Source organism: Labrus bergylta, chromosome 18 (assembly GCF_963930695.1).
Source record: "Labrus bergylta chromosome 18, fLabBer1.1, whole genome shotgun sequence".
NCBI lineage: Eukaryota > Metazoa > Chordata > Actinopteri > Labriformes > Labridae > Labrus > Labrus bergylta.
The window spans coordinates 16,124,671-16,148,906 of record NC_089212.1 but is presented as its reverse complement, the minus strand read 5'-3'; the positions used below and the strand labels follow the sequence as shown (position 1 = coordinate 16,148,906).

Below are 24,236 nucleotides of genomic sequence, written 5' to 3'. Positions count from 1 at the left end.
TTCTTCAATATTGGAACAAAATCATTTTAAATCTTTACAGCATTGGCTCCACACCTATTCCGCCTGTAAGTGGTGTATTTTCCCTCTTTCGTGCACATCATCCCACATCTGGATCTGTTTAATAGGCTACTCAGGATTAAAAAAAATGTTTTCCTCATGCGTCAATTACGCGTTCCAGCCACACGGGAGCGCCATTGTCCCGGCTGAAGCTCCGTCTCCTCCTGGGAGGTGTGGGCCGCTCCTTCTATTCCTGGCAGGCCCGGCGCATCCTGCGTTTGCACCGATATAGCCCAGTCCTGCACTCCTCCACACAGAGCTGAAAGTGCTGCATTCGCTGCATGATTATTGGCTGTGGACGGTTTCCTTTGCGGTGAAGGGGGCTAAAGGTCTGATGTGTAAGACACTGCATCTTATTTTTCAGCAGCTCTTTGTTTTTTGAGTGATGCTGACATAGATGGAGATGCGTCTGGATATGCTGCTTTGACGCACGTAGGCATTCACACTCGTGCAGCCATATCTTCCTCCTGGCTGTATGGAAACCTTTTAGCTGCTTATTATAACCATAGGCGAGCTATTTATAACCCCCACAGAGAACCGCATTGGCCTCGTTTCCTTTAGAGTGTGAAATTTTGCTGATGCCTATACATTTGTCTCTCGTTTCCTCACCTTTTAGCTCCATTTCTTTTTGTCCCTGCTCCATTTGTCGTTCCTTATACCATTCCAGTCCATTTATCTACCCATCCCCTTTTTTTTGTGTGTGTGTGTGTGTGTGTGTGTGTGTGTGTGTGTGTTGTTGTTGAAGAGGCAGTGTATTTACAGTGTAGGCTACTACAGCACAGCTCTTCAATTTAACGACGGGTGGAAGCCCATGAGTCATGAGTCACGACTAAAAGTTGCTTTCACAAAGGTGGCGCCCCCACCCATCCACACAGATTTTTGTCCTCACACTTTCTCTGAGATTAAATGTGTGCTGGCAAGCTACACTTATACAAAGTCTTTCCTACATGTCTAGAAGCACATGTGGTGTGTGTGTGTGAGTGAGTGTGTGTGCGTGCGTGTATGTGCACGTGGATTAGCTCATTAAGATCAAAGGGGTTGCCACACTGGCCTTTGGGGGTGGCAGTTGGTCATTGTGCGTTGTTACACACTCCAGCAGCAGCAGCAGCCTGAGAGACCTCTGCCTGTCGTTACGCATTTCTGTCCCCACCAGGGTCACACCACACTCTGATGCGACAACCATCGTCAACGTCAGCGCGCCTCCATGGCAACCGCGCCGGGTACAGCATCCCCAAGCAGATGTTAGAGGGTTAAGAGAGAAGTGAGAGTGAAAGGAGGCGTGGGAGGCTGTGTGAGCGCATCATCATGGGCTATCTGTGTTTGTGTGAATCCCTGATGTGTTGTTGTGTATGCGGTGTGCATTCGGCCACAAGAACACAAGAATTAGTTTAGAAATAGTCTACATCTTTCCGGCATGGCTGTTTTTATGCTTTACCTAAAGCTGATGTGCACTCAATCGTTTGCATGCTATCATGCTCATAATTAAAATAGCCTTTGTCTTATAGTTATCAAACGAATGTTTTCTTATGTGCAGGTATAGGAACATGATGCAGTAGTGCTTTGGGTGATTTAGAAGTGATGTCATCACGTATTTGTCAAGCAAAATACTCTTGCTCTATTAATTACACTACTTAACACACTGTCTGCTGTTACAGCAATGCATTCACCTGATAGCCTACTATTTTTTAATTTATTTAATTATCAAGGGACAGTGTGGAAGGACATTAATCATTTTCAGTTAAGTTAGGATCTAAATCCCTCACCCCCAATTAGCATGCTAACATTTGCCAACTTGCATCAAACCCAAAAGTAGGCTGCAGGTTAGGCTCATGAGAATGTCTCAGTTGTGCAAGTGTAAAGTAGAGCCCAAGTGATACCAGAGTTTTGAGACTGATACAGACACCAATTTTAGATAAAGATACTCTTACCAAAATGTTGGGGATTATAGTGCTTTATTAAGTTGAAATAAAAGTTGCTACATATTTTGGACCAATTTTGCACAGATGAATTTGCAAAGGTAAGGATGCTCTATAGAGTATAACTTCATTGCATTATCATACATATCAGTTGATTCTAGTATGGGCCACAGTCTTCTCAGCTGTGATTCTCTGCTAAACGTGCTCAACACTGATGTAAGAATTGTAATCAATGGAGTCAGAGCAGACGCTGCTGCAGAAATGACAGGATGAGGACCTTAAATCACCCAAAAAAACTGTTATCTAAATTGTTTTTTTTTTTAGTGTGGAGATTTTTTTATTCCATAGCATAATTAAAAAAGAAACAGACACCAATGGACTTTATGTACCCATATTAGCCCAATAATATTTGCTGTCTGATGTATCTGTCATCGTTATGTTTGCATGGCTAAAAGTGATCATTTTGGTAAGCAACTCCTGCACCAATAAGGCTGAGTCAACATACACAGAACGACAAGACACACTTCTCAGTTCACAATTTTATTAGGAAAATCATTTTGCAGTTTTGATTATTATTATCATCTATATATATATATATATTTATATATATTATTTTCAGTTAGTCAGAGGATGCATCAGCACAGTATATCTTAATAGGAAGACTATTGCTAGAATAAATATCTATACATTATAATCAGTCAAATAAAATAAAAAGTCAGAACAAAAAGAAAAACAATCAAATAATTTACAAAAAACAATAAGTGCTTAAAAGAAATAAACCATTTGCAAAACTGAAGCGGAGAACTTCTGCTGCGGAATTTATTTAAAAAATACAAAGATGATTCACAGTTTGTGTCCTTGTTCTCATGCTGGCTGGAACACCAATAGGGACCATGCAGGAATGAAGAGCCAGAGCAACAGGATAGTACCAAACTACATTATCCACAAAGTCTATATGCCCCACTTTATGCTGTGTCCGCACAAAAACAGCTTGTGAGGATCTGAGGCGATCAGAGCAGATGTAAAGGGGTGGGCCAGAGAGGTCAGCGGGTCAGTTTCCACTCATCCTTAAACACTGATTTCCTTTAGATGTTCTGCGTCTTTGCTCGACTCGGTTGGACTCTAACCTGCCCTCATTGGTACAGATGAATAGTTGGACAAGAACACTACAACCTTTGATGGGTATTCAGTTTTTAATGACTGTCTTTTTCTAGTATCTCAGGGCCGTGCTTGTCATCCTGCTATGTAAGAACACATGTGAACCATGCTAACTCAGCTCTACAAAACTCTGTGAGTGAGGTGAAACTCCCCGGGTCCAAATCCAAATTTGAAAATTTGCTGTAGCTATGGAGACCAACTGTATTCAATATTAAATAAATGTATATGAAACTTTGGATTAAATAGTCACGTGAATTACATAAAGACATTATGCCTTTAAGCCATTAATTAAAAAATCCAGTTTTACAAAAAACAAGAATTATATGTTTTTCACTCCATCATGATTTTATTCCAGCAGTTCTAAAGGTAATTTTCAATTCCAGTTTCTGTCACTTTCATGTTGTCACAAAACAATTTTCCCGGTGATTTCATAGTGCTTTTTTCCATCAATTGAATTGAAGTAAAGAAATCATAAACTAGCAGAACTCTGTTATGTAATTGGCTGCTGCTTAAGTCTGATTAGACAGACAGCCAATCATATTACTCCCGTGTGGCTGGAACACGTAATTACTAGCTCTACGCTGTCTGTTTTGATTGACAGAGAAATATTGTGATAGATAGTGGCATTATAAAACACAATGTTCAGTGGAACAGTGGAAGCAGACATAAAACAACTAATTTAGAAAAAAGTGAATATAAAAATGTTTTTTTTTTTTTAAATAGCAAGAAGTTCAAATTTAGACAATTGTAAAAACCCAAACAGAATTTCATGGTAATGTGATATGATTTGGTCTGCATTCAGTAACATGATGACAACACTTTATTTAATCTAATATTGAACACCTTGGGCTTCCATAAACTCCATCGTTACAAACAGATTTGCTGTTTTTCTTGAAGAGAACAAATTAAATTCTTTGGATACATCAAGTTCAATGACTTTATCAGAGCACTTGAAGTTGGCATGAAGCTTGTACTTTTGCTGTGTTTATCTAATTGGACACTTCAGTTATATGAAGCAAATGCAGGTGACAGCACCCTCCCACCTCTGCGTCTTTTCCTCTGCACTCTCTCTCATCTCTGAAATGTTTAGTTCTTTACACACTATTTACAACTATCTACAATCAGATGTGAGCCGCCTCCAGTCTGTTCACGAGCAACCCACTCACAAACACACACACACACGAAAACAAAGAAAAACAATTGAAGGGATGAATATGAAAGACAGTCAAAATGTCAGGGGATGGACAGCTGATGTATGAAAGTTGAGTGCTTAGTGTTGCTTCTGAAGAACAGCCAGTGAGAGAACGTGGCCTGCGTGAATGTAAAATGTGTCTGTGTGTTTGAGTGTGCAGCTGAAGGCATGCATTTATTTATTTATTTATTTAGCCTCCATGCCTGTATTATATGCTTGTGTGTGTGTGTTTGTGTATAGAAGTATTTTGAGCAATGAGGGATGACTCATGCAGAAATGTGTAGGCATTCTCCACAGGAAAGCTTCAAACATCTGACAGACATTTTAAAGAAGGGTACAACAGCACACACTCACACTCCTGCAGGCCGGAGTGAAGCGAGGCGAATTGGGGGCTGATTTTGCGACATGCAATTATGCACTCGTGGTCACAAGCACACACATAAATTCAAACAGCAGCAGCAGTGAATATTCTTCATTGAAATATAAGGTGAGACAAGCGATGGGAGGAGAGGTGTCTGTCCTAATTCATGCCCATTATTAACTCACACTACCGAGAAACTCAAGGGATACACACAAACGCACACCTCTCCATATGCAGAGAACATCTGAATCCTACACAGGCCACTGTTTGTGCATTAGCACTTGTTTTTTTCTCTCACACCATTTCTATTAATAGCAAAGCTCGCTCTCTCTTCCGAGCTTGTTGTGCACACTGATCCCGCACGCTGTCTCATTGTTTTTGCCTCCTCCCTGTTGTATCAGATTTCACACAGGAACATGAACAGCGACAGTCTCCTGAACAACAGATTGCACAAACATGCGCTTGCAATCTGGCGTTTGTGTGGAGCAACCAGACATGTCAAGCTGATATTTATGCAGAGTGCACCACCACTGCTGGTAGCTACACATCAGATCAGAGCAGAGCTGCCTGATCCAAGTTCCAGCCCATTGTAATCTTAAAACGGACACATTATGGCAGAAATCACTCCATCTTGTTGAAATCTTATGCTTAAGAACAAATATTATCATATGCAACTTGTTTTTTTTTTTAATAAAAAGATAAAAGTAAAGAGCCCATGTGAGCATCCCTGGCACCTAACAGGTAAAGGGTAGGTTTACAATGCAAATGTTTGAGTTTAACAGGACCTCACATTAGTGCAAAGTACAACAGATAACAATGAATTCAGTCAGCAAAAAAAAAAAAAAAAAAGTCACAGCCAAGGAGTGGAACCTTTAGTTACATATTCACATTTGGCTATTGTTACTGTATCTGATTGATCTGTGAAAAATGTGTTGTGTCAAATAGTTACATATAATATTAGCAACATAATGAGCCGTGTATTACAGTACATAGCAACATCAAACCTCCTACTGTAACAACAGGAGCCAGTATAGTTTTTCATTACTTGGGTAACATCTTACTTGAAGCTTGTATACACATCGAATTCTTCTATCGTTATGCTTATTTACACTAACTACACCTCTGTGATGTGAGTTTGTGGGGGCGTGAACAATGCAGAAGGGACATTTTACATGGTGCTAATTAATGAGGTGTTGCTGATTTTTTAAGCAAATCTTCAAGTAAAATGTCACCCTAAAGTGCCCAGTTGTTGATTCTGCTGCACACGTAAAGACAGAGACAAAAAAAACAAAATAAAAAACAGCTGCTGTGCTTTCCAGAGAGATGGATACACATTTAAGAGGGGGCATCATCTGTGTCTTTCGGTATTAAACAGTACACGGGCAGATTATGCTCCACCCAAACTGTAGTTAAAACCGCCTGAGAGATGGAGACGAATAATCTGACTTTACTCTGCCCATGCTAATGTACCGTCTACAATCCTTTTTGGGGTCACATCACATTTGCACACTTCACCATTGGCACGTAAGCCGTCACGTCACAATACCCTGTTGTTCAGCAGAATCACAACCTCACTGTGCCACATACGAGACAAAAAAAAGAAAAGAAAAAAGAAGCACTTCACAACGAGACGGAGAGCTACCTATGGTGGTGATGATGATGGGATTGTTCTTCCATTTTTCAGTTCTATTTGATGAAGGTTTAAGGTGAAAATCATAAACAATATACAAAAAAGAGAAAGAAAGAAAATGTACAAATAGATATGTTGGTAAAAAAGTATTGTGCTTTTGGCTTTCCTGTGTACAATGTGTACAATTTTTCAGAGCTCCTGTGTAAAAACAAAAAGGTGTATACGTGCACTTTGGACATACATAAGAGCTAGTCTGTGGAAACAGGAGTATATTTTTAAGTAGATATCATTAATAAATAACATGTGCAAAAACATGACAAATCACCGTTAAGTGTGGGTGTGTGTGTGTGTGTGTGTGTTTACGATATAAAGTGCAATGTGAGGGCATTTAGGCTGAGCGAGCCCTGTTTGTCTTCATGTTACACGGTTGACCTTTTCTCTTTTTTGTTTGGACTCCTGCATGAATGCATCTTTTTTGCACATGATGTGCAGGTGTGTGTGTGTTTATGGATGTGATTCTGTTTCCTGTTGCCCTGCAATGAGCATATGAAAGGTAATGTGACCAAAGCAAACAAAGAGAACAAAAACATTACTGATTCAGGTCACACTGAATAAGCAGCATGGAGCTTCTTTCTTCTTCTTTTTCTATTATTATTATTATTTTTTTTACATTCATTCCATTATTTCATTTATGTATTCATCTTCTTTGTGTGCTTTTTTGTTTGGGCGGATTTCTGTTTTTTTCTTCTTTGACATGAATTTGAAGATCATTATTAGGCAAAACGAACAAGAAAAAATACAAGAAAAAAGAAGAGAAATGTTAGATGAAAAGTGCAAAGCAAACAGACATTCTCAACCTCAGAACAACACAAAACAAAAAGCCATCCCAGTTTGCTTTTGTCTTACCAGCTTGGCAATGATTATCTGAGTCTATGGTCCTGGTCGACAAGGCAGACTTTCATTTCTGTATCGTGTTTTGATCAGAGTCCAACTTATTCTACATGAGATGAGTCTTAAAAGGATTGTTGCGTTGAATCCGTCGCTTCGATAAGAGAGCTTTTTTTTAAAGAGTGGTTTAAGTAAATTAAGACCTTTTCCAGTCTTTCAGAAGTGATTCATGACTTGAAGCATTAATGACTTGAACTTCGACCTCTTCCTTTGACTGATTTAATCGTTCCGGCGGGGCATGTGTGGATCATTTGGAATATATTGAATTATCCAATGTTTATATACATCAGAGTCCTCAGGTGTGGCTCCTGAATGTAGCTGAGTCGTATATTTTGCTGCTGTAATGCGTGTCGCTCATGCTGGCAGTCTCAAACTGCCGGGTCCTGTGCTTTGTAGCGTGATGGACACATCAGTCTCTTAAAATCGTGTTTCTACCAGATAGGTGAGCTTAAATTACATTGTTGACTCTGTTACACGCACACATCACATTTCTCTATTTTTTTTTTTTATAGTATGCAAAGGATGAGGTTGCCAGGATGACAAGGGGGGTAAGTTAAAGTGTGAGCTGAGCAGGAAGGGAGGGAGGTGTAGGAGTGAGCGAGGACGCTGAATGCTTTGTGTTGATCAGAATCCTCCAGGTTTTTCATCAAGCGTTGCTGCAGATTGTGATCGTGGATGCAGTCCCAGGTCGTGATGAGCTCCTAAGCCAAGATTTGACACTCAGGTGATGAAGAATTCCACAACTGACTCAGGTAATTCTTAAATGACCCACGCCATTGCTTCTCCATATCCTGCATCGGTCTGCCCCATTTCTCCTTTTAGCAGTATGCAAATGGATGTAACGCTCCAAATGGAAATCCTGTATGTTCCTTTAAAATAACTGCTTAGTTGTGGTTGTGAATGCACCAGTCTATCAGAGGAGGATGAGAAGATGAGATTTCCGTTGTCCTCCAGTTATTTTGCTCCGTCTGACTGATAATGAGTCCCTCTATTCTCTCGTCTTCATTCTTTCCTCCGTTTCTCCTTTTTCCTCTCTTTTCCTCAAACTCCCCTGTCCTCCTCGGCCTCGTCCTCTTCTGGTTTTACATCACGCTGCATTTGCCCTTCAGTCTCTCTGCACGGGACTGCTTTCCTGAGCGCTTGCCGTCGATGTTGAGGCTCATGTTCCTCTTCTTGTCCAGGTTGAGCAGCTCCTGGAAGAGCTCAGTGACGTTGTGGTTGGTCTTGGCTGACGTCTCCATGAAGGCGCACTTCCACTGGTTAGCCTGGGCTTCCCCATCCTTGGTCTCCACCTCCCGCAGGGTCTCATCGCTCTTGTTGCCCACAAGCATAATGGGGATTGCCTCAACGTTGCCCTTTATGGCCAAGACCTGCAGGAAAGCAAGGGAAGTGCTCGTTATGTTCTGGCCTTGTCCCTACACAATAAAGTTGATTTGTTGGTCCTCCTAACACCAGTCATAGCATCCAAAAAATATATATGCTTCAATTATAAGAAGCAGACTGTACATCTGAGGACACAAAAGCTTAGATGCATATTTCAAATTGGTTATAAAGTATAACCTCAATGAATTTCGAACCAATAATGAAATATTTGATTTAATGAATGTCGTGCTGTGAAACTCACTGTGCAACATATTGATTGATATTCTGTGTTTGGGCTTTGTTAAATTGGATTATTTCTGTTAAATGAAATTAATGCAATATGAAATTCTTAAGGGAGCAAAATGGAGATTGTAAATATCTAAAAGTCACTTCAGCAGTTCAAACTGTGCTCTTTCTCTGGAAGACCAATGAAAAAAAGGAAAATCATGTCAAGTATAATGTGATTTTATACACACACACACACACACACACACACACACACACACACCTACCTGTTGGTAAATAGGTTTGAGCTCCTCCAGGGACTGTTTGCTGGTGATGGAGTAGACCAGGATGAAGGCGTGGCCTTTAGAGATGGACAGGCGCTGCATGGCCGGGAACTGGTGACTCCCCGTGGTGTCAGTGATCTGGAGGGTGCACACACTCTTGTCACAGCTGATCACCTGGCGGTAGGTGTCCTCCACTGTGGGGATGTAAGTATCCCTGAAGGTGCCCTTTACAAACCGTAGCACCAGGGAGCTCTTCCCCACTCCTCCTGCTCCAAACACCACCACGCGATAGTCGTTGCTCTGCTCCGGCATTCTGCCCCCCTCAGGCTTGAGACAGTGTTACACCTGTGGTATTGAGGGTGGGGGTATGATGAGGAAGCAGGAGAGATAGGTGAGGGGTGGGGAGAGGAGAGGAGATGAGATTAGATGAGAGGAGGATAAGTTTAGAGAAACTTTAGTAAATTAACAGGCAGCAAATACAAAGCAGACAGAGGAGCCAAAAAGAGGTGCTGGTGGTGTACGCCAGTGGGTGTAAAGCACTTTAACTGTCGGACCTGAGGTCTGACTATGAGCCAGAGTACAAATTAGAGAGGATGAAGTTGGTGAAGCTCCAAGATTGCACCTGACGCAAGCATTTCCCTGATCAATACTGCTCTCAGAGTCACAGTTTGTTAGGCTCATCCCTAAAAACAGTCCAGCGTTTCCTCATTTATCAATTTAAGGAACTGCAGCAAACTCTGGCAGAGAGAAAGTTCTTGCTGCATCAGAGGGAAACAGTAACATGAACTTGTGTATGAAACAATGCTGAATTTCTCAATCAGAATTAGTTGTGCTTTGCTTGAGTTTCATTTTCATACTGTACTACATATACTTCCAAGAGATTATTAATATTCACTGTTTAATGTTGAGTGAGGAAATAATATTTTTTTCTTAAATAATATCCAACTTATCTGTTTAATTTTTTTTTTTCAAATATTAGAATATAAGTTTACATTTTTATTTGAAAGTAAATCTTACAAACAAAACTGAAATTCTGAGCAAACAAATAAAATCTGTGCTCATTCATTTTCTACAGTGGATCAAATAACTTTCTATAAATTTGTACACAAGTGAACCTCCAAATTCCACAAACTTTGCAGTTGCCTTTCACTTGTCAAAGACTTTAGGCATCTTTCATTTGTTGTGTCTCTCTTGCCCGCTTAAAATTTACTGTTTTGGTTTAGTCTCTAGGCTCCTATTGCCTTGTTTCTTGCAGCAGCATATCATCCGTTTACAGGTGTAAAAAAGGTCTGTTGACCAACAGTACACTTGCAGATGAACCAATTTTAAATATTACTGCCCTTTTCCACTTTTTAAAACAGTCCCCTGTGATCTAAATGAAACATCTGTGCTGTGCTTTGGCCAAAATATAACATGAATCAAGCACCAGAGGAGGTTTGTGACCCTGTATAAACCAGCTCTCTCACAACACTCCATTTTGGTGTGTGTGTCTCTTTAAATGCAATGAGCCCCCTTTAAGTTTTCCCAGTAGACGTTACTCCTTCGCTAGTGGGAATAAAAATGGCGGACCTGCGCAAGAGTTTTGCTCTATGCTGGGGGTGGAGTCGACGGGTGGAGATATCAGGGGAGGGGAGGGTTTTTTTTTTTACCAGAATCCAACTGTGATGTCACATGGAAAGCAAATTTGAAACGGAAAATGTTTCTCTGTGTTGTAAGACTTGTGCAGATCACAAACAAAGAACTGGATGGGTTTATTTCACCTTTTGTGGGTCGGTAGACACTCAGGTTACCCAAATAGATGTTGAAAAACACTGTACAGGTGGATTTTTCAAAATATGTCCCCTTTAAAGCTTAACAAAGTATGTATGTTGGAGTTAAATTCACTAGCTGGTCAAGAACAATAACCAAATCCATACTACTCCTGCAACAAGCAACCGTTGTCAACATAAAAGCGTATTATGTGACTGTATTATATCTTTAGCTTGTGTTTCCGCCCCCAAGGGGACAGAAAAATCAACTCCCCACCACGTTCTCTCCTTCCAAACATGTATCAGTGGTCACACAAAGGCCCTCCAGAATGATTGTTTGATGGTCTATTCTGAGCTACAGTGGGAAAATGTGAATTCAACATGAAAGAGAAAAAAAACACCACTTCTTACATTTCAAGTGATAATACACCAACTGCATTGTAATAATGAATATTACATTACACTTCTACCAATGTTTTCATCATCTCTGCCAAGGGAACCTTTAAATTTACAAAATGGTCATTTAGAGTAAGTCATTTTAAAACCAGTTATACTTTATTGTTTGACTACAAATACCTGCTGTGCACATCTGGCTTTTGAGATTTCCCCCAAGACCAATCCAGAATAAAATAATAACTAATCTAATCTTCAACATACTAAAAGAAAAGATCCATGTTGTGTGCAGTCAGGTTAATAGAAATATAATATTAACACTCGTAAGTGTGTGTGATGAAAGAACTAATAATTACACCGCTATAGGAAACCCGCAGCAGCATCCCTGCACATTCAAGGACTACAAATTTTAACTCTCCTGCTGCATCTCATACATATCTGGACAATGCACACGTTATCTATTGCTTTCTTTGTAAGGGCTGAGCATCTGTGCATGATCACGCACTGTATCTGTTGCATTATTTATCTGCTGTTACTTTAAACTTGCTTTAAGGTCCCATAATAAGATATTCATTCGTTGTGATATTCGTTGTGATCATTTGCTGCTCTCTTAGCTCTTGCTGTAATGAAACAGTAAATTCACATCAATACCAGATGGAATAAGTGGATTTCTGTCATGCTTGCACTGCTGAAACACACTATTGATGGCAGGGCAGCTGTAATTGCATTGCCAGGCTCTAGATAATATCAGTCAAGGAGTTGGAAGATAAATGGGGAATCAGGGGGTACCTCTTGAGTTTTATAGTCAATCTTTAAGTCTGGGCTACATACAAGAGTGTTTTATATCCTTGCCGCTGAACACACAACCACAATTTAAGTTGCAGATGGGCAAGCCTGTAGATTGTTAACTGTTTTCTACTCTTCTAGCAAAGCAGAAAACCTTGTTTAATGGCTCTCTCTGGCTTTAGAGTGAAATGCACTGGCATTTTTATGATAATGAGGGATACAGTGAAATTCAATCAATGTTGCTCATCAATAAGATTTTCCAGTGGTTTAAATTAGATCAATACATAAACCTTTTTCAACTTTTATTTGCATCGTGGGCAAAGAAGACATACGTAAAGACAGCACCTACACATTATTACTCTTTAACGCTAGTTTCCTGAGCTTTAATAAATGTAGATTAGACACATGTTGTTGCAAAAATCCCAACGATGAAAGTGTGATTCACTCTGAAGGCCGTGCCTCTTTTCAGCTCCCCTCCAACTATAATAATGTCAATGTTAGCATAAAACTACAGACTGCTGATGACAACAAAGTGGCCTACTGTTTCAAAAAATGCAGAGTAGCCAAGAAATTAGAGGCTTGAAGACTCCAGCACAGCGTCTGGCCAAATAGGAATATGACAGATGCTGACTGGAAGTCATTTTGGTTTTTGTTTTGTTTTGCTGACTAATGATGAACTGCTAGCTAGCTAAAGTAGCGGAATACTGCTCAGTGGATAACCTAAGCTAATTCATCCAGACTCCCTGGGCTAATCTGTGTGGTAAAATGGCTGGCTTGTTGTTTGAAACTGTTGTTATGGCGCAACTAATAGACTCCTGACCTATAGACGATTAGTTTGTCTTGTAAGATAACTAACACCTAAAATACTAAGTTGCTTGTTTAATATGTTAGTCTTCTAGCTGCATCTCTTAAGGATTGTTCAAGAAGATTGAGGAGAGAGGGATATCTGAGGAGCCAGGACATCATGGATGTCTTAATGTATACAGCATTGGAGGTGGAACCCCGTTCATTCTAGCAAAAGCTGCTCGGTGGCCCATAGACCTACCCGGATCTCCTGCGTTAGCGAGCCCATAGAACTTGCGAACTTGGAGTGGCAGTCCTGTGGCTCTGATCTGCGTTTATTATGTCTACAAACATATCTCTGAATTTGGCTTAAATTGCATTTTACAATTTTCAGCACCTAACCATTTTTTAAAAATTGGTTATTTAAGTGTTCATATTGAGAAGTTGATCAAAAAAAAAGTGTATCTGCTGATTTTAAGACGTCTCTTTCCCAATGCAAACACTTTTTGACCTCAATTGCATCATTTGACACTTCAATACCAGCTTTGGCCGCTGTGGGAAATCGCCTTCAGCAGTCAACGCACTTCCTGGCGTCTTGAAGGATACGCAAGAGCAGATGTTAGAGAAGACTTTTTACAAATAGACATGTTTCTTAACTGGATATCAGTTATTGATTGGACACTGCAGCTGATTGGACTTCAGTGAAACTTCACAACAACACCAGAGAGAGTTGGTATGTGTTGAGCTGACATTAAGAATGAAATATTGAGCATGTGAAATTTACATTATGGAGGGAAATACACTCAATTTGATTTGTTTTCTGATTCACCATCATACAAAAAAGTATGTCATTTTTTGTTCTTAAAATCAAAAGGATCCCAAGTTACCTAAGTATAAAAGAAACATTTTCTTTTCATGATCAGTTATTTCCCCTGTTTAACTATTAATGAGAGAAGCCTGAGTGACATTACCCGTCTGTTACTGCAGGGGGCTTTGGAGTCCCATTGGCCGCAGTCGCCATGCTGGCAATGCTGCATGTCTCACTTTAACTCTCAGTCAACTTAACAACAGGCGAGCTGGAGCTGAGGCGTGTTTTGAACAGGCAGTTAACATGTTCATTTCTGCTATAAAAATGGGCTTTATTTACTGAGTTTGTATGTGTCTTCTCCAGCCTCAAACAACACTCTACAAACTGCAGGATATTGCACTTCCGCATTGGCTTCATTTTTTCCACACCAGAGGTTACCGCTTAGAACTATGGAACTTAAAAGGAGGGAAGAAGTACACAACACATAAGGAAACAGTAGAGAAGTTGGATCTTAGATTTGGGGCGAAAGGGACAAGATAAGCCAGTGAGGTAAAATGAGTTTTTGGTTATTTACCAGTCTAAGGACTGGTTCTTATACTGTTTATTCACAAAACATTGTATTAGCTTTCACAGAAACATTTCACCATATTAAATGACTAAAGGCTTTGTTATGAGGCTAATTTCCGTAGTTGACCAAAGTTATTTGCTTGAACTTTATGAAGATAAGGCTCAACATTTAGAGAGGTCCAGCTAAACAAACTAAACTAGCATAGACTTTGAAAAAAATTGGTTCAATAATAGTAATAATTAATAATAATCAGTCATAGTTAATGTCGACAATGGTTTGATTCTTAATTTTTCAATGCTGTTGGACAAGTTAAATAAGGCCACTGTGATTTTGATTGATGGGGCCCATCCTGCTTTGTGTCTGTTATTATTGTGTGTTTTTAACAACGATGCTGCTAATTAAACCACCCTCTGCTCCCATCCTTCTTTCCTCAGAACTAAAATTAGCTGAGGAGTCCCTCCCTCTGTCTGCAGCTACAACTGCACTCACAGGTGCAACCCTACAAAAACACATAAAAGGCGCACACACACACACACACACACACACACACACACACACACACACACACACACACACACACACACACACACACACACACACACACACACACACACACACACACACACACACACACACACACACACACACACACACACACACACACACACACACACACACACACACACACACACACAGTACTTCCGCTCATGTACCGTTTGTCCTTGACACCAGGCCTTGGAGATTAATGATACTCCTCCCAAATGCAAGCAGTCTCTCTGCCTCACCCCCCCTTCTCTGGTTTTATTTGAAAGGAGAGGACTGCAGTTTCTTAATGAATTAATGGAACACTATAAATGCATCTGTGGCAGTGCAGCCAATCTCCATTAGTAGATAGCTTTGGCACAGACCAAACAAGTCCTACTCTCCCCTAAGTCAGAAAATACATTCTCCACTCGTTTCTTTCACAGAGCGAGCAAGGAAATGTCACCTTTAGTGAAAATATGCACATAATTTTCCTCAAGAGAGCCACTTATGCACAGCACAAAGGAAGCGCATTAACCAACATCAAACACAATGCCATTCAACAGATCAAGAGCGTGATTAAATAGACACCCACAAAGCAGTCCCATGGTATCTTGTGGAGAAAAAAGGCTTTATTCAAGCTGCCGATCCTGGAATGCTGTGGACACACGGCTATTCTGCAACGCGTGTTTCACAGGGTCAACTGATTTTCTTCTAAGGGTTTTCTGAAATATTCCTTTCCATCATGACCATATTGTGTGAACACATTCATAAACAGACTCCTCAGAATGCCTCAAAACCTGCGCTAAGTTTATTTGACTGCTGGACTGGAGGGTCGTGTATGAACATGTGCGTGTGTGTGATTGAATCTGTGCAGTCAAGCAAGAGATTCCCTGTTCTCTGTGCACATATCAAATCGAGCATTTCATGTGTATGCGTGTGTGTGTGTGAGAGAGAGAGAGAGAGAGAGAGAGTGTGCTTGAGTGTGTGTTTGTGTATGTGTGTGTGTAATACCAGAGGAATGAATCTGCATTTTGAGAGAGAGAGAGCAATTTTTAGATCAGGGCAGTTTCATTAGGGTTTGAGCAGACTGTGGCGGTTCAATTTATACATTTTGATTCGGTCTTACATATTCAGTCACGCTGCTGTCTCACACCTGGGAAGCCCATGGAAAACAGCTTACAAGTACTTGGTTTAAAATTGCTGATAATCTGTGTGAGTTGATTTACGGTTAAGCGTGTGAGAAGCGCTCACTTGCATTTTTGGGGTCCAAACAGTAGATGGACCCCACTCTTTCCTCTCTGCTTGACTGCATGTGTGTGTTTATCTTTTGAGAGGGTTATAAATGCAAAAAAAAAAAAAAGGAAACCCTGTTTTACATTCCTCAAAGCTAAAACTACGCCCGCGTATCACTGTAACAATAATCTCACAAACGAATCAAAGATGTTAACTATTGCTGCATGCAGTTCAAAATACAGATTGGCTAATGACAAATTACTTATTTGCAAGTTTTTAATCCCAAAACTCTGCGTCTTTTACTGTGTCTCTAAGAGTTAGTCGAAAAGATCAACTGTACTCTCATGGTGCAAGGTAAGCTAGCGGCTAGCAGCTGATTAGCTTAGCTTAACTTTACTGCACAAACTCGGGAAAAGAGAAAACATTCTGTGCATGTTCAAAAGTAACAGCAGCTCGTTGAATACCATGATGAATGTCGTTTTAAATCCAAGAGTTGGAGTTTTGTCATGACTAAAAGGCAGACCTACAGTTAGAAGTCACTGCACCACCAAGGTATGAACTTCCCAAACTCTATCTGCTCTATTGGAATGCACATTTTGACATATTAGCCTTAGTCAGGCAAGCTGGTTCCCCCTCTTTTCATGAGTTATGAGTTATGTTATTGCGCTTAGTTAAGATAACTAGCTGCTGGGTCCATTCTCATATACAACTGACCAAAACATTTTGTGATATCAGTTTGCTTATCCAACTCATGGCGAGAAGGAAAACAGGAGTATTTGTCTAAATATGTCAACATTTGTATTACTTAACTTTTGAATGAATTTTTGCAATCAAAAAACGATATATAAATGTCCAAGAGAGGTGCGTGTCATCCAACAATGAAGGGACCATTTAAACCACCTCAGAGACGACATAAATGATTATGCATTAGACCCGTACAACTATCTGAACAGGTGGCTGTGGCAGAGTGTAGCCATCCAAATCAATCAATGTGAGCATAGAAACAATCACTACACATCCTCTGAGTGACACCTGTCTGTATGCTGGATGAGTTCGACTGCTTCTAATCAGTGTCAGTCTATACTGTGATTGAGCGTACACTACCATACACCTCAGCAGAATGTGCCTTAGACTGTACAAGAGATTGCCGTACTGTGGTCTTGGCTTAGTAGCTAATCATTGAGCTTAACCTCCTCTGTGGTCCTGGCCTGCTCTGCATTGACCCAATTCCCAGGACTTAAGTTACCAGCAGTCTCCATATAAGACTGCATGCAGCTTTTGATGCACGCTGAAGCCCTCTGACACCTCAAAGAAATAGCTTTGATTCAGCATGCAATGAGACTATTATTGTGCCTTTGAGATATAAGCAGAGGGACACACAAACAATGAAGGTGATATTTATGTCTATGGAAAAACACAACATTAACATTTAATTATTTTAATCTGCAGTATAAGATTCATCTATTCTACCATCTACCATAAAGACAAATAGATACCCTGTATTTGAAAAGAATATGACAAAACTAAAAGGAATATTCTTCCGGGCAGAGTTGGGAGGATTTCCTCACTAACATGTACAGTAGTGGTGCAACAGATCCCAGATGATCTGTGAACACTATCAGATCAACTGGGATCTGTTGCACCACTACTTTACTTTAGGCTGATCCGCAGATCGATGAGAAATGTATCAACTTGGTGTAAAGTAAATCTACTGACGGTAATCCCTGTGCAGATTCTCAGTAAAATGCAGCGTTCAGTGTGTGTAAGCACCATCTATTGTGCAAATAGAAAGACAATTCAGTCTTTAAAAAGTCTTTTATGGACTTTCATTTAGAAACGGGCCACAAAGGTATGATATTTCATTGTCTATGGTTACTTTGTTTCATATGCCGCGTTGACTTTTCTCCGTTTAATCACGCCCGGTCGTGCAAGTATCAGCTGCTGGCTGCGTATAACACCAATCAGAAACTTAGCGTTAGTAATGTCACAGCCTGCTGCAGCCTGTAGCCAAACAAACTCTATTACCCAGTGATATGTTGTGGCCAAAAACTGAAGATATAATCCCTAAACACACGCTGCCTGTTTGTATTGTCTGACTCACACACCGCGGGCTGCAGGTGCAGCTAGTGCACAGATACACACACACCCACTAAATCAACCACGTGTGTCTGTAGGTTACATGTTTAAGTTCAACATTGTTCAAGTTCATATCAGAAAGAAAGACTTGTTTCATGTAAATTAGAGCAAACTAGTTTTTCACAGAAGGATTTATTTTGTTTTTTATTGTGAAGTTGACACCCCTGCTAACAAGTAACAAGTCTGTTGTTGAAATGATGCAGCTTTTTATTACAGTCTGTTGTCCTCAGAATGTAAAAACTCTTTGTAAATAAAAAGGCTTGAGGTTTGTCTGATTCCTTGTATTATTATTATTATTATTATTAATGGAAGTGTAGCAATGTGTAGGCCTATACAGTGAAGAAAATTGAGGATGTGATGACATTATTAGGATTCACATAGACGCATTTTGAATTGTAGCGCTGTTAAAATGTACAGTTAGAGTCATGGCTAGCTGAGGAGTAAGAGAATAAAACACATTATAATTATTATTATATTTAACTGTGTATTGTGATTCACTACTACTAACATGTATTGTTACTATGGAAACACATCCATCTATTTTTATTTGTGAAGATTTTTGTTCATTGTTGTTTTTTTTATGGTGAAAACTAAAACCAATACAAAACCAGCTTGTTTTTGCCTGGAGTCTAAGTTTAAGACGTTTTAATCCTTAATCCTAGGCAGCTCTCATGGTGAACATCGCAGCATGTGCGGCTTATTACTACGGCTACTTGAGTAACTGGTCTGTGTCTTTAAAGTTTAAACACATACAGATCAATTTTAATCTTTGGTGGGAATGTTTGACTCTTTTGACAAAATCTACAACATACCGTGCTCTACAGATAGATGAGGACAGAATGTAACAAAATGAAAGAAAATACAAATCATATTATAATGTGCTGGCACGTTACACATTTAGTATTGTTTCAAAAATCTTTACAAATAACCTTACAGGTCTATACAATCCATATATTTAGCTTGTTAGCGACAGTACTAGGTGTTTCCCAAAAGAATTGACACTCATTAATTTCATCAATGAAAATAGTCCAACAAATCTCATCAGGTCTTCACTAGTGATGGATCCGAAATGGATTTCTGAGGAGGGAAATGTATTCCTGATGATGTTTGTTTTTCAAAAGTAAGAAACAGATAAATAAACCTCATTCATCCTAAATCTATGCAGATAGTTTTACAAAGAACTCTCTACAATAAAGCCATGTTTGAATGTGTATTAATACTGAGTATTAGCCTGACCTGGGGAACCCCGGGTTGCTCCGTCTGTCTTCTACATAAGACCTTGTTAATACCACAGCCCGGCAAATCTGGGAAGCACAGAGACACCTGCCTTTTAACAGCAGAGTTTTGTAGAGAAAAAGCTAGAGGAATTGTGCTTTTCTCATATGCATAATGCATTCAAACGGATTCATATTTTTTCTATCTTAGACGCTGTGAAGGCCGCGACCTGACAGAAGCACTAATTACACACTGGTGGAGTGGGTTGCAGAAACCTGCAGTGACAGATGGTGACAGGGTGGGTCGTTTTGGATTGACTCCACTGGTTTCTACAGGAAAATGTAATCAGACTCAGCTCTATTTTTTATTAAGACCAGTGGATCCATGCCTGATAACAGTGCAGATGGGTAAAAACAGAGACAACGCACAAGCCCAACTGCTTGTGATGCTTCTGTGGTACAACTGGGATAATGGGAAACTGGTGGTTAACTTCTCTTTAACTTAAAATATTTTCATTCTTCTCTTGCTTCTATTTATTTCTTAATATGGATTTAAAGACGGAAGGAGATAATAGATTTATATTAAATGAACATCTGACATTTGAGCAAAATGTTGAATTAAAAATTAAGAGCCAGAGGTCACAGTGTGCATAATTGACCAGAATAGCCATCCTGGCCTTCAATTAGTTATGCACATCCAAGACAATCCTGCCAAATGCCACATATAATGAAGACTATATACTGTAGACCTTTTGAATGAGCCCATGCTGTCAGAATGGCTAAAACACTTTAGCATTGATTTGTTCCAGTATTGAAGCAGACAATGTGCGGTATATAATTATAGCTGAAGGTGCACAACTTGCACTTGGCAAAGAAACAGACAGACTCTAAAATCAAGAGGACGCAACAGTTATATCTATCTATTAAAAAACAGGTTGGATTAAAAGCTCCAGAATGCATTATCGAGGTAAACTTAGTTTGGGAACAAGATGAATTTTTGCTTCAAATGTTGGGGATTTAGTGTATTGTAAATAAAGCGTGTAATGCAATGCATTAAGTATCACTTTTAATTCTACAATTCACTTAGCAGACGCTTTTATCCAAAGCGACGTACATCAGAGAGACTTTTAAAGTCACTGCTTCTTCCATTGAAAACCAGGTTTGTGCATCCCCCAAAGGTCAAACATATAATGCGCTTTTTTTGCAATTGAAAAGTAGCATTAAGAATAGTTTTCCTTTTTTAAATCAACTTAGATGTTCTATAAAGGGTACACCATTACAAAAACATGAAGCAGTGTATAAGGAAAAGATGCCACATTACATGCATTAAAGTGAACAATTCAATAATAAAAATGATTCATCTTTATTTATTTTTGGGGGGGGGGGGGGGGTAATTTAAACCCCACAGTATCAATCATTACAAAATGAAGCCGTCGAATAAATAACAGTTTTTAAACATGAATGAACTTGAAATAAATTTTATCAACCAAATAGCTTCAAATCATGCTGTGTTTCAAAATATGTTGTATATGAATACATAGTGTATTATTCAAAAGATTGCATTGCCATCAAAATGGCAGAAAGTACATAGTGTGAAAAAAACATTGTTTGATGTCTGTGGTCACACAGCAATTAAAGCCTCTTGGATCTTGTGTCCACATGAATAGGTTTCTATAAACGAGGTATGAAAACACAAGCTAGCTCAGAATCTACTGAGAAATTACACCAACGATCTAATGATGCACATTTTTTTTCTCATTCTCCGAATTAACTATTTATACTCCTGGCCACAGCTTGCAACGGACCGATCATGGTAATCACGGAAAACTGAGGGCTGCTTTGTGTGTGAGCAGAGAACCAGTCTGCCTCCACACAAACATGAAAAGACTTCACATCTTCCTCAACATCTGGTCTGCCAGACCTTTCTTATTTGTGGCTACCGTGGTTTAATGGGCCTAAGCTGAAACAACAAACTAAATATGTCATTGTTAATCATCAGGATGCCCACTCAAGCATCATGGGAGATTTCAGCATCATTGGCATCATCTCATCTTTCAGTGTTTTTCCTTGTTACCATGTATTGAGTCATTTCTTTGTCCTGCCACAGTGTTCTTATGCAACCATAGTGTGGCCATTTAAGACAGACAAACAGACTGGCAGGCAGGCAGGCCATTGACACTCCCCCACACATTCACTTATCCCCTATCAGCACATGCATGCTTTAACATCTGCATCTCTATTCTACACCCAACCACACTTCAGAGCTTAATCACAGGATTTACTGTTATGCACCTCTTCTGTTTTCTCTGCGACCCACACACATTCACACACCCATGGCTGGCAATGGATACAGGAAGTTGAGTCACATACATATTCGCACATACAGTACATAGAGAAGACCTGAATGATTCACAACTCATTTTGCATGTCATGACGCCTCTCCACCTCGGCTTTTTGAAACTAACAACAAACAGCGCATGACTGAGGCATGGCACGGCAGAGGCATGGAGAAAACACGGATCCAGATGGAGGATTAACCATGGCTTTTGCACCAGAAAATCGGGCTTTATGCGTCACGCTGGCGTCATTATTACTGTATATTCTAATGTTGACGTTCATCTCAGGCAGGAAGGAAGGGCTTGCAGTGACAGGGCTTGCCGTCGGTGCGCAATTTTGATGTGCAACGCCATTACAGACCACCCTACTCTGCTCGGTTCATTCATAAATACCAGAGGATCGCCATCTCGCAGCGGTGCCATCATTTCGCAGTCGCAGCGAAACCCCCCGCCACCCACTCACCCCTCTCCTCCTCCTCCTCTCTCCACCTCCCTCCTCCACCTCCCTTTACTCTTCAAAGCAATATGATAAACCCAGTACCCTCATGTCTCTGAACCTCTCCCGCTGACTGCCAATATGGCTGTGCAGGCATATAGGCGCCATAGATTTAATACGATAGGGTATCAAACACAAAGAAGTGGGAGGATGAATAAACAGCAAATCAACAGCAATGAGATAAAAAGAAAAGAAAAAAGCTGGTATTGCTCGGAATAGTGTGCACTCAGTATAGCACGGTAGAAGCTCCACGGTTACGCCACTGAATACCAACATGTAACCTCGATGGACGAAAAGCGAACAAGCAGCATCTTCATACCTGGTCGTGAAGTATGTAGCTCCGCTTCAGGCTCGTCCTTGGTTTAGACGGATAAAAGACAAACGCCGAAAGCGTCTTAAAACATTTTACACGGTTCATGTAGAGCTCATGTCGTCCGATTTCCAACGCCACGACAGCAGATTCTCTCTCTCTCTCTCTCTCTCTCTCTCTCTCTCTCACTCTCTCTGCCTCTCTATCCCCCTTTCTCTATCTCTCTCGTTCGCAGAAAGGACGTGGGAGGTGCTATGCCCTCTCCCTTTTCTGTCCACACTTGATTTTCTCTCAGTTCTTACAAATACCAAGTGGTTGGAGACTGGACGCAGGAATATTAGCATCTGTGGGAATCTGAACACGAGATAGTTCCAAACACCATAATCAAGAGAAGAAGAAAAAAACTGAAGTAGCCTAATAGGAAGAATTGATTTTTAATAGGACACTATACACATGCAAAATTGAATTATTCACAAGTCGGGCCATGTAATAGAATAAAGAACCAGGAAACATGTTGATTATCCCGTAGAATCATATTAAAGCAGCACAATTGTTAAAATCATTCACGTTTCAAACGTAAAGTCTACTTAGCTGAGTCTCATATCATTTTTGTCAACGTTTCAGGCACATCAAAAAAAAATACTGTTTTTCCAGATCTAAGGTACTTTGACACCTGACTGACACGTTAGATCTTGAGTTTAGTTGTGTGAAAGTCAAAGGTCAGGGATGGAAAATGTTGGATCGACTGGATCACATTACATGGTACATCATTCTCACATTACGTTCTTTGATAGATATCTTTAGAAACTAATAAATGTTTGATTGTTCATGTTTAAACGAAGAAATGTAACACTAAGACATTAAGTTTACCAAAGATAGTTTAAAAAAAATATATACGATGAAATGCTTTGTGGGGAGTATTGGTGGGGTCATTTGGGATGTATTGTTGGCTAAATCCTGATCAGCACCACGGACAGCGACCCCAATGTGTTTCAGGACCATGGACAGAGCTACTAAGCCTAAACATGTGTACAGTATGCACAGTATGGTTAATGGCTGCATAAACAGTAGGCCTATACAAACTAAAACAATAGACATGGAATTAGTGGCACGATGGTAAGAGAGCACATAGTCCACAAACCAGGAAGTATTCCAGCCCATCCTAAATATGCCCAAATGAAATGTCAGTCGGCAGAAATAAGAAAATTTCATAAATGTAATTTTATTTTTAAAGGGGTGTTTTGATAAAAGCCCTCGTGCTAATAAAAGGTCGGTGGTCCAGTCAGACCAGGCCTCGTTTTGAGCTGTGTCGGTACGTGACGGTCTCACTGTATGACTCACCAACTCCTCGTCCACACAGCCTTGTTTCTGTCTCCCTCTGTCGGTACACCCGGGAACTTGCACGGCCGGTTGCTTTCAAGTAGCAATGACTGTTTTCAGGGAAGAGATAAGAGGAGTCGAAGACATGGAGAGAGAGATGGATGATGCAGGGTTTGGTAAGAGGGAGGGAGGATTATTAAATATTTAGATGGATGCTTGGACAAAGTAGAGTGATCATTAAAATGGATTGAAATTGAAATTGAGATTCGTGATGTCTTTAAGTTTCTAGGTGTAACTTAAGTTTAGTTTAAGCATTATCACTTTTCTAATGAATGTGCTTTCTGATTGGGTCACCTTTAGGCCCAGTAAACACCAATTCTTATGGCAGAATTGTTAAGGCATTCAAGAATGAACATACAAATCTCAACTTGTACGCCATCATCCACT

General features: G+C 40.0%; 1 protein-coding gene across 1 annotated transcript; it reads right to left on the bottom strand.

The window, feature by feature from the left end:
* Window positions 1-2,497: 2,497 nt before the first annotated feature.
* Window positions 2,498-22,744, bottom strand: diras1b (DIRAS family, GTP-binding RAS-like 1b). The gene is made up of 3 exons (XM_020650205.2): window positions 22,479-22,744; window positions 9,137-9,478; window positions 2,498-8,632 (listed from the first exon to the last, which is right to left on the bottom strand). Exons 2-3 carry the CDS (start codon window positions 9,443-9,445, stop codon window positions 8,345-8,347), a joined length of 597 nt encoding a protein of 198 aa, XP_020505861.1. The 5' UTR covers window positions 9,446-9,478; window positions 22,479-22,744; the 3' UTR covers window positions 2,498-8,344.
* Window positions 22,745-24,236: the final 1,492 nt, after the last annotated feature.

Excerpts from the sequence above, each read along its gene's own strand:
- diras1b (XM_020650205.2), bottom strand. The coding sequence starts at position 9,445 with ATGCCGGAGCAGAGCAACGACTATCGCGTGGTGGTGTTTGGAGCAGGA. Across the intron at positions 8,633-9,136 it reads TCAAACCTATTTACCAACAG|GTCTTGGCCATAAAGGGCAA; the intron begins GTAGGTGTGTGT and ends GCTTTCCTGCAG.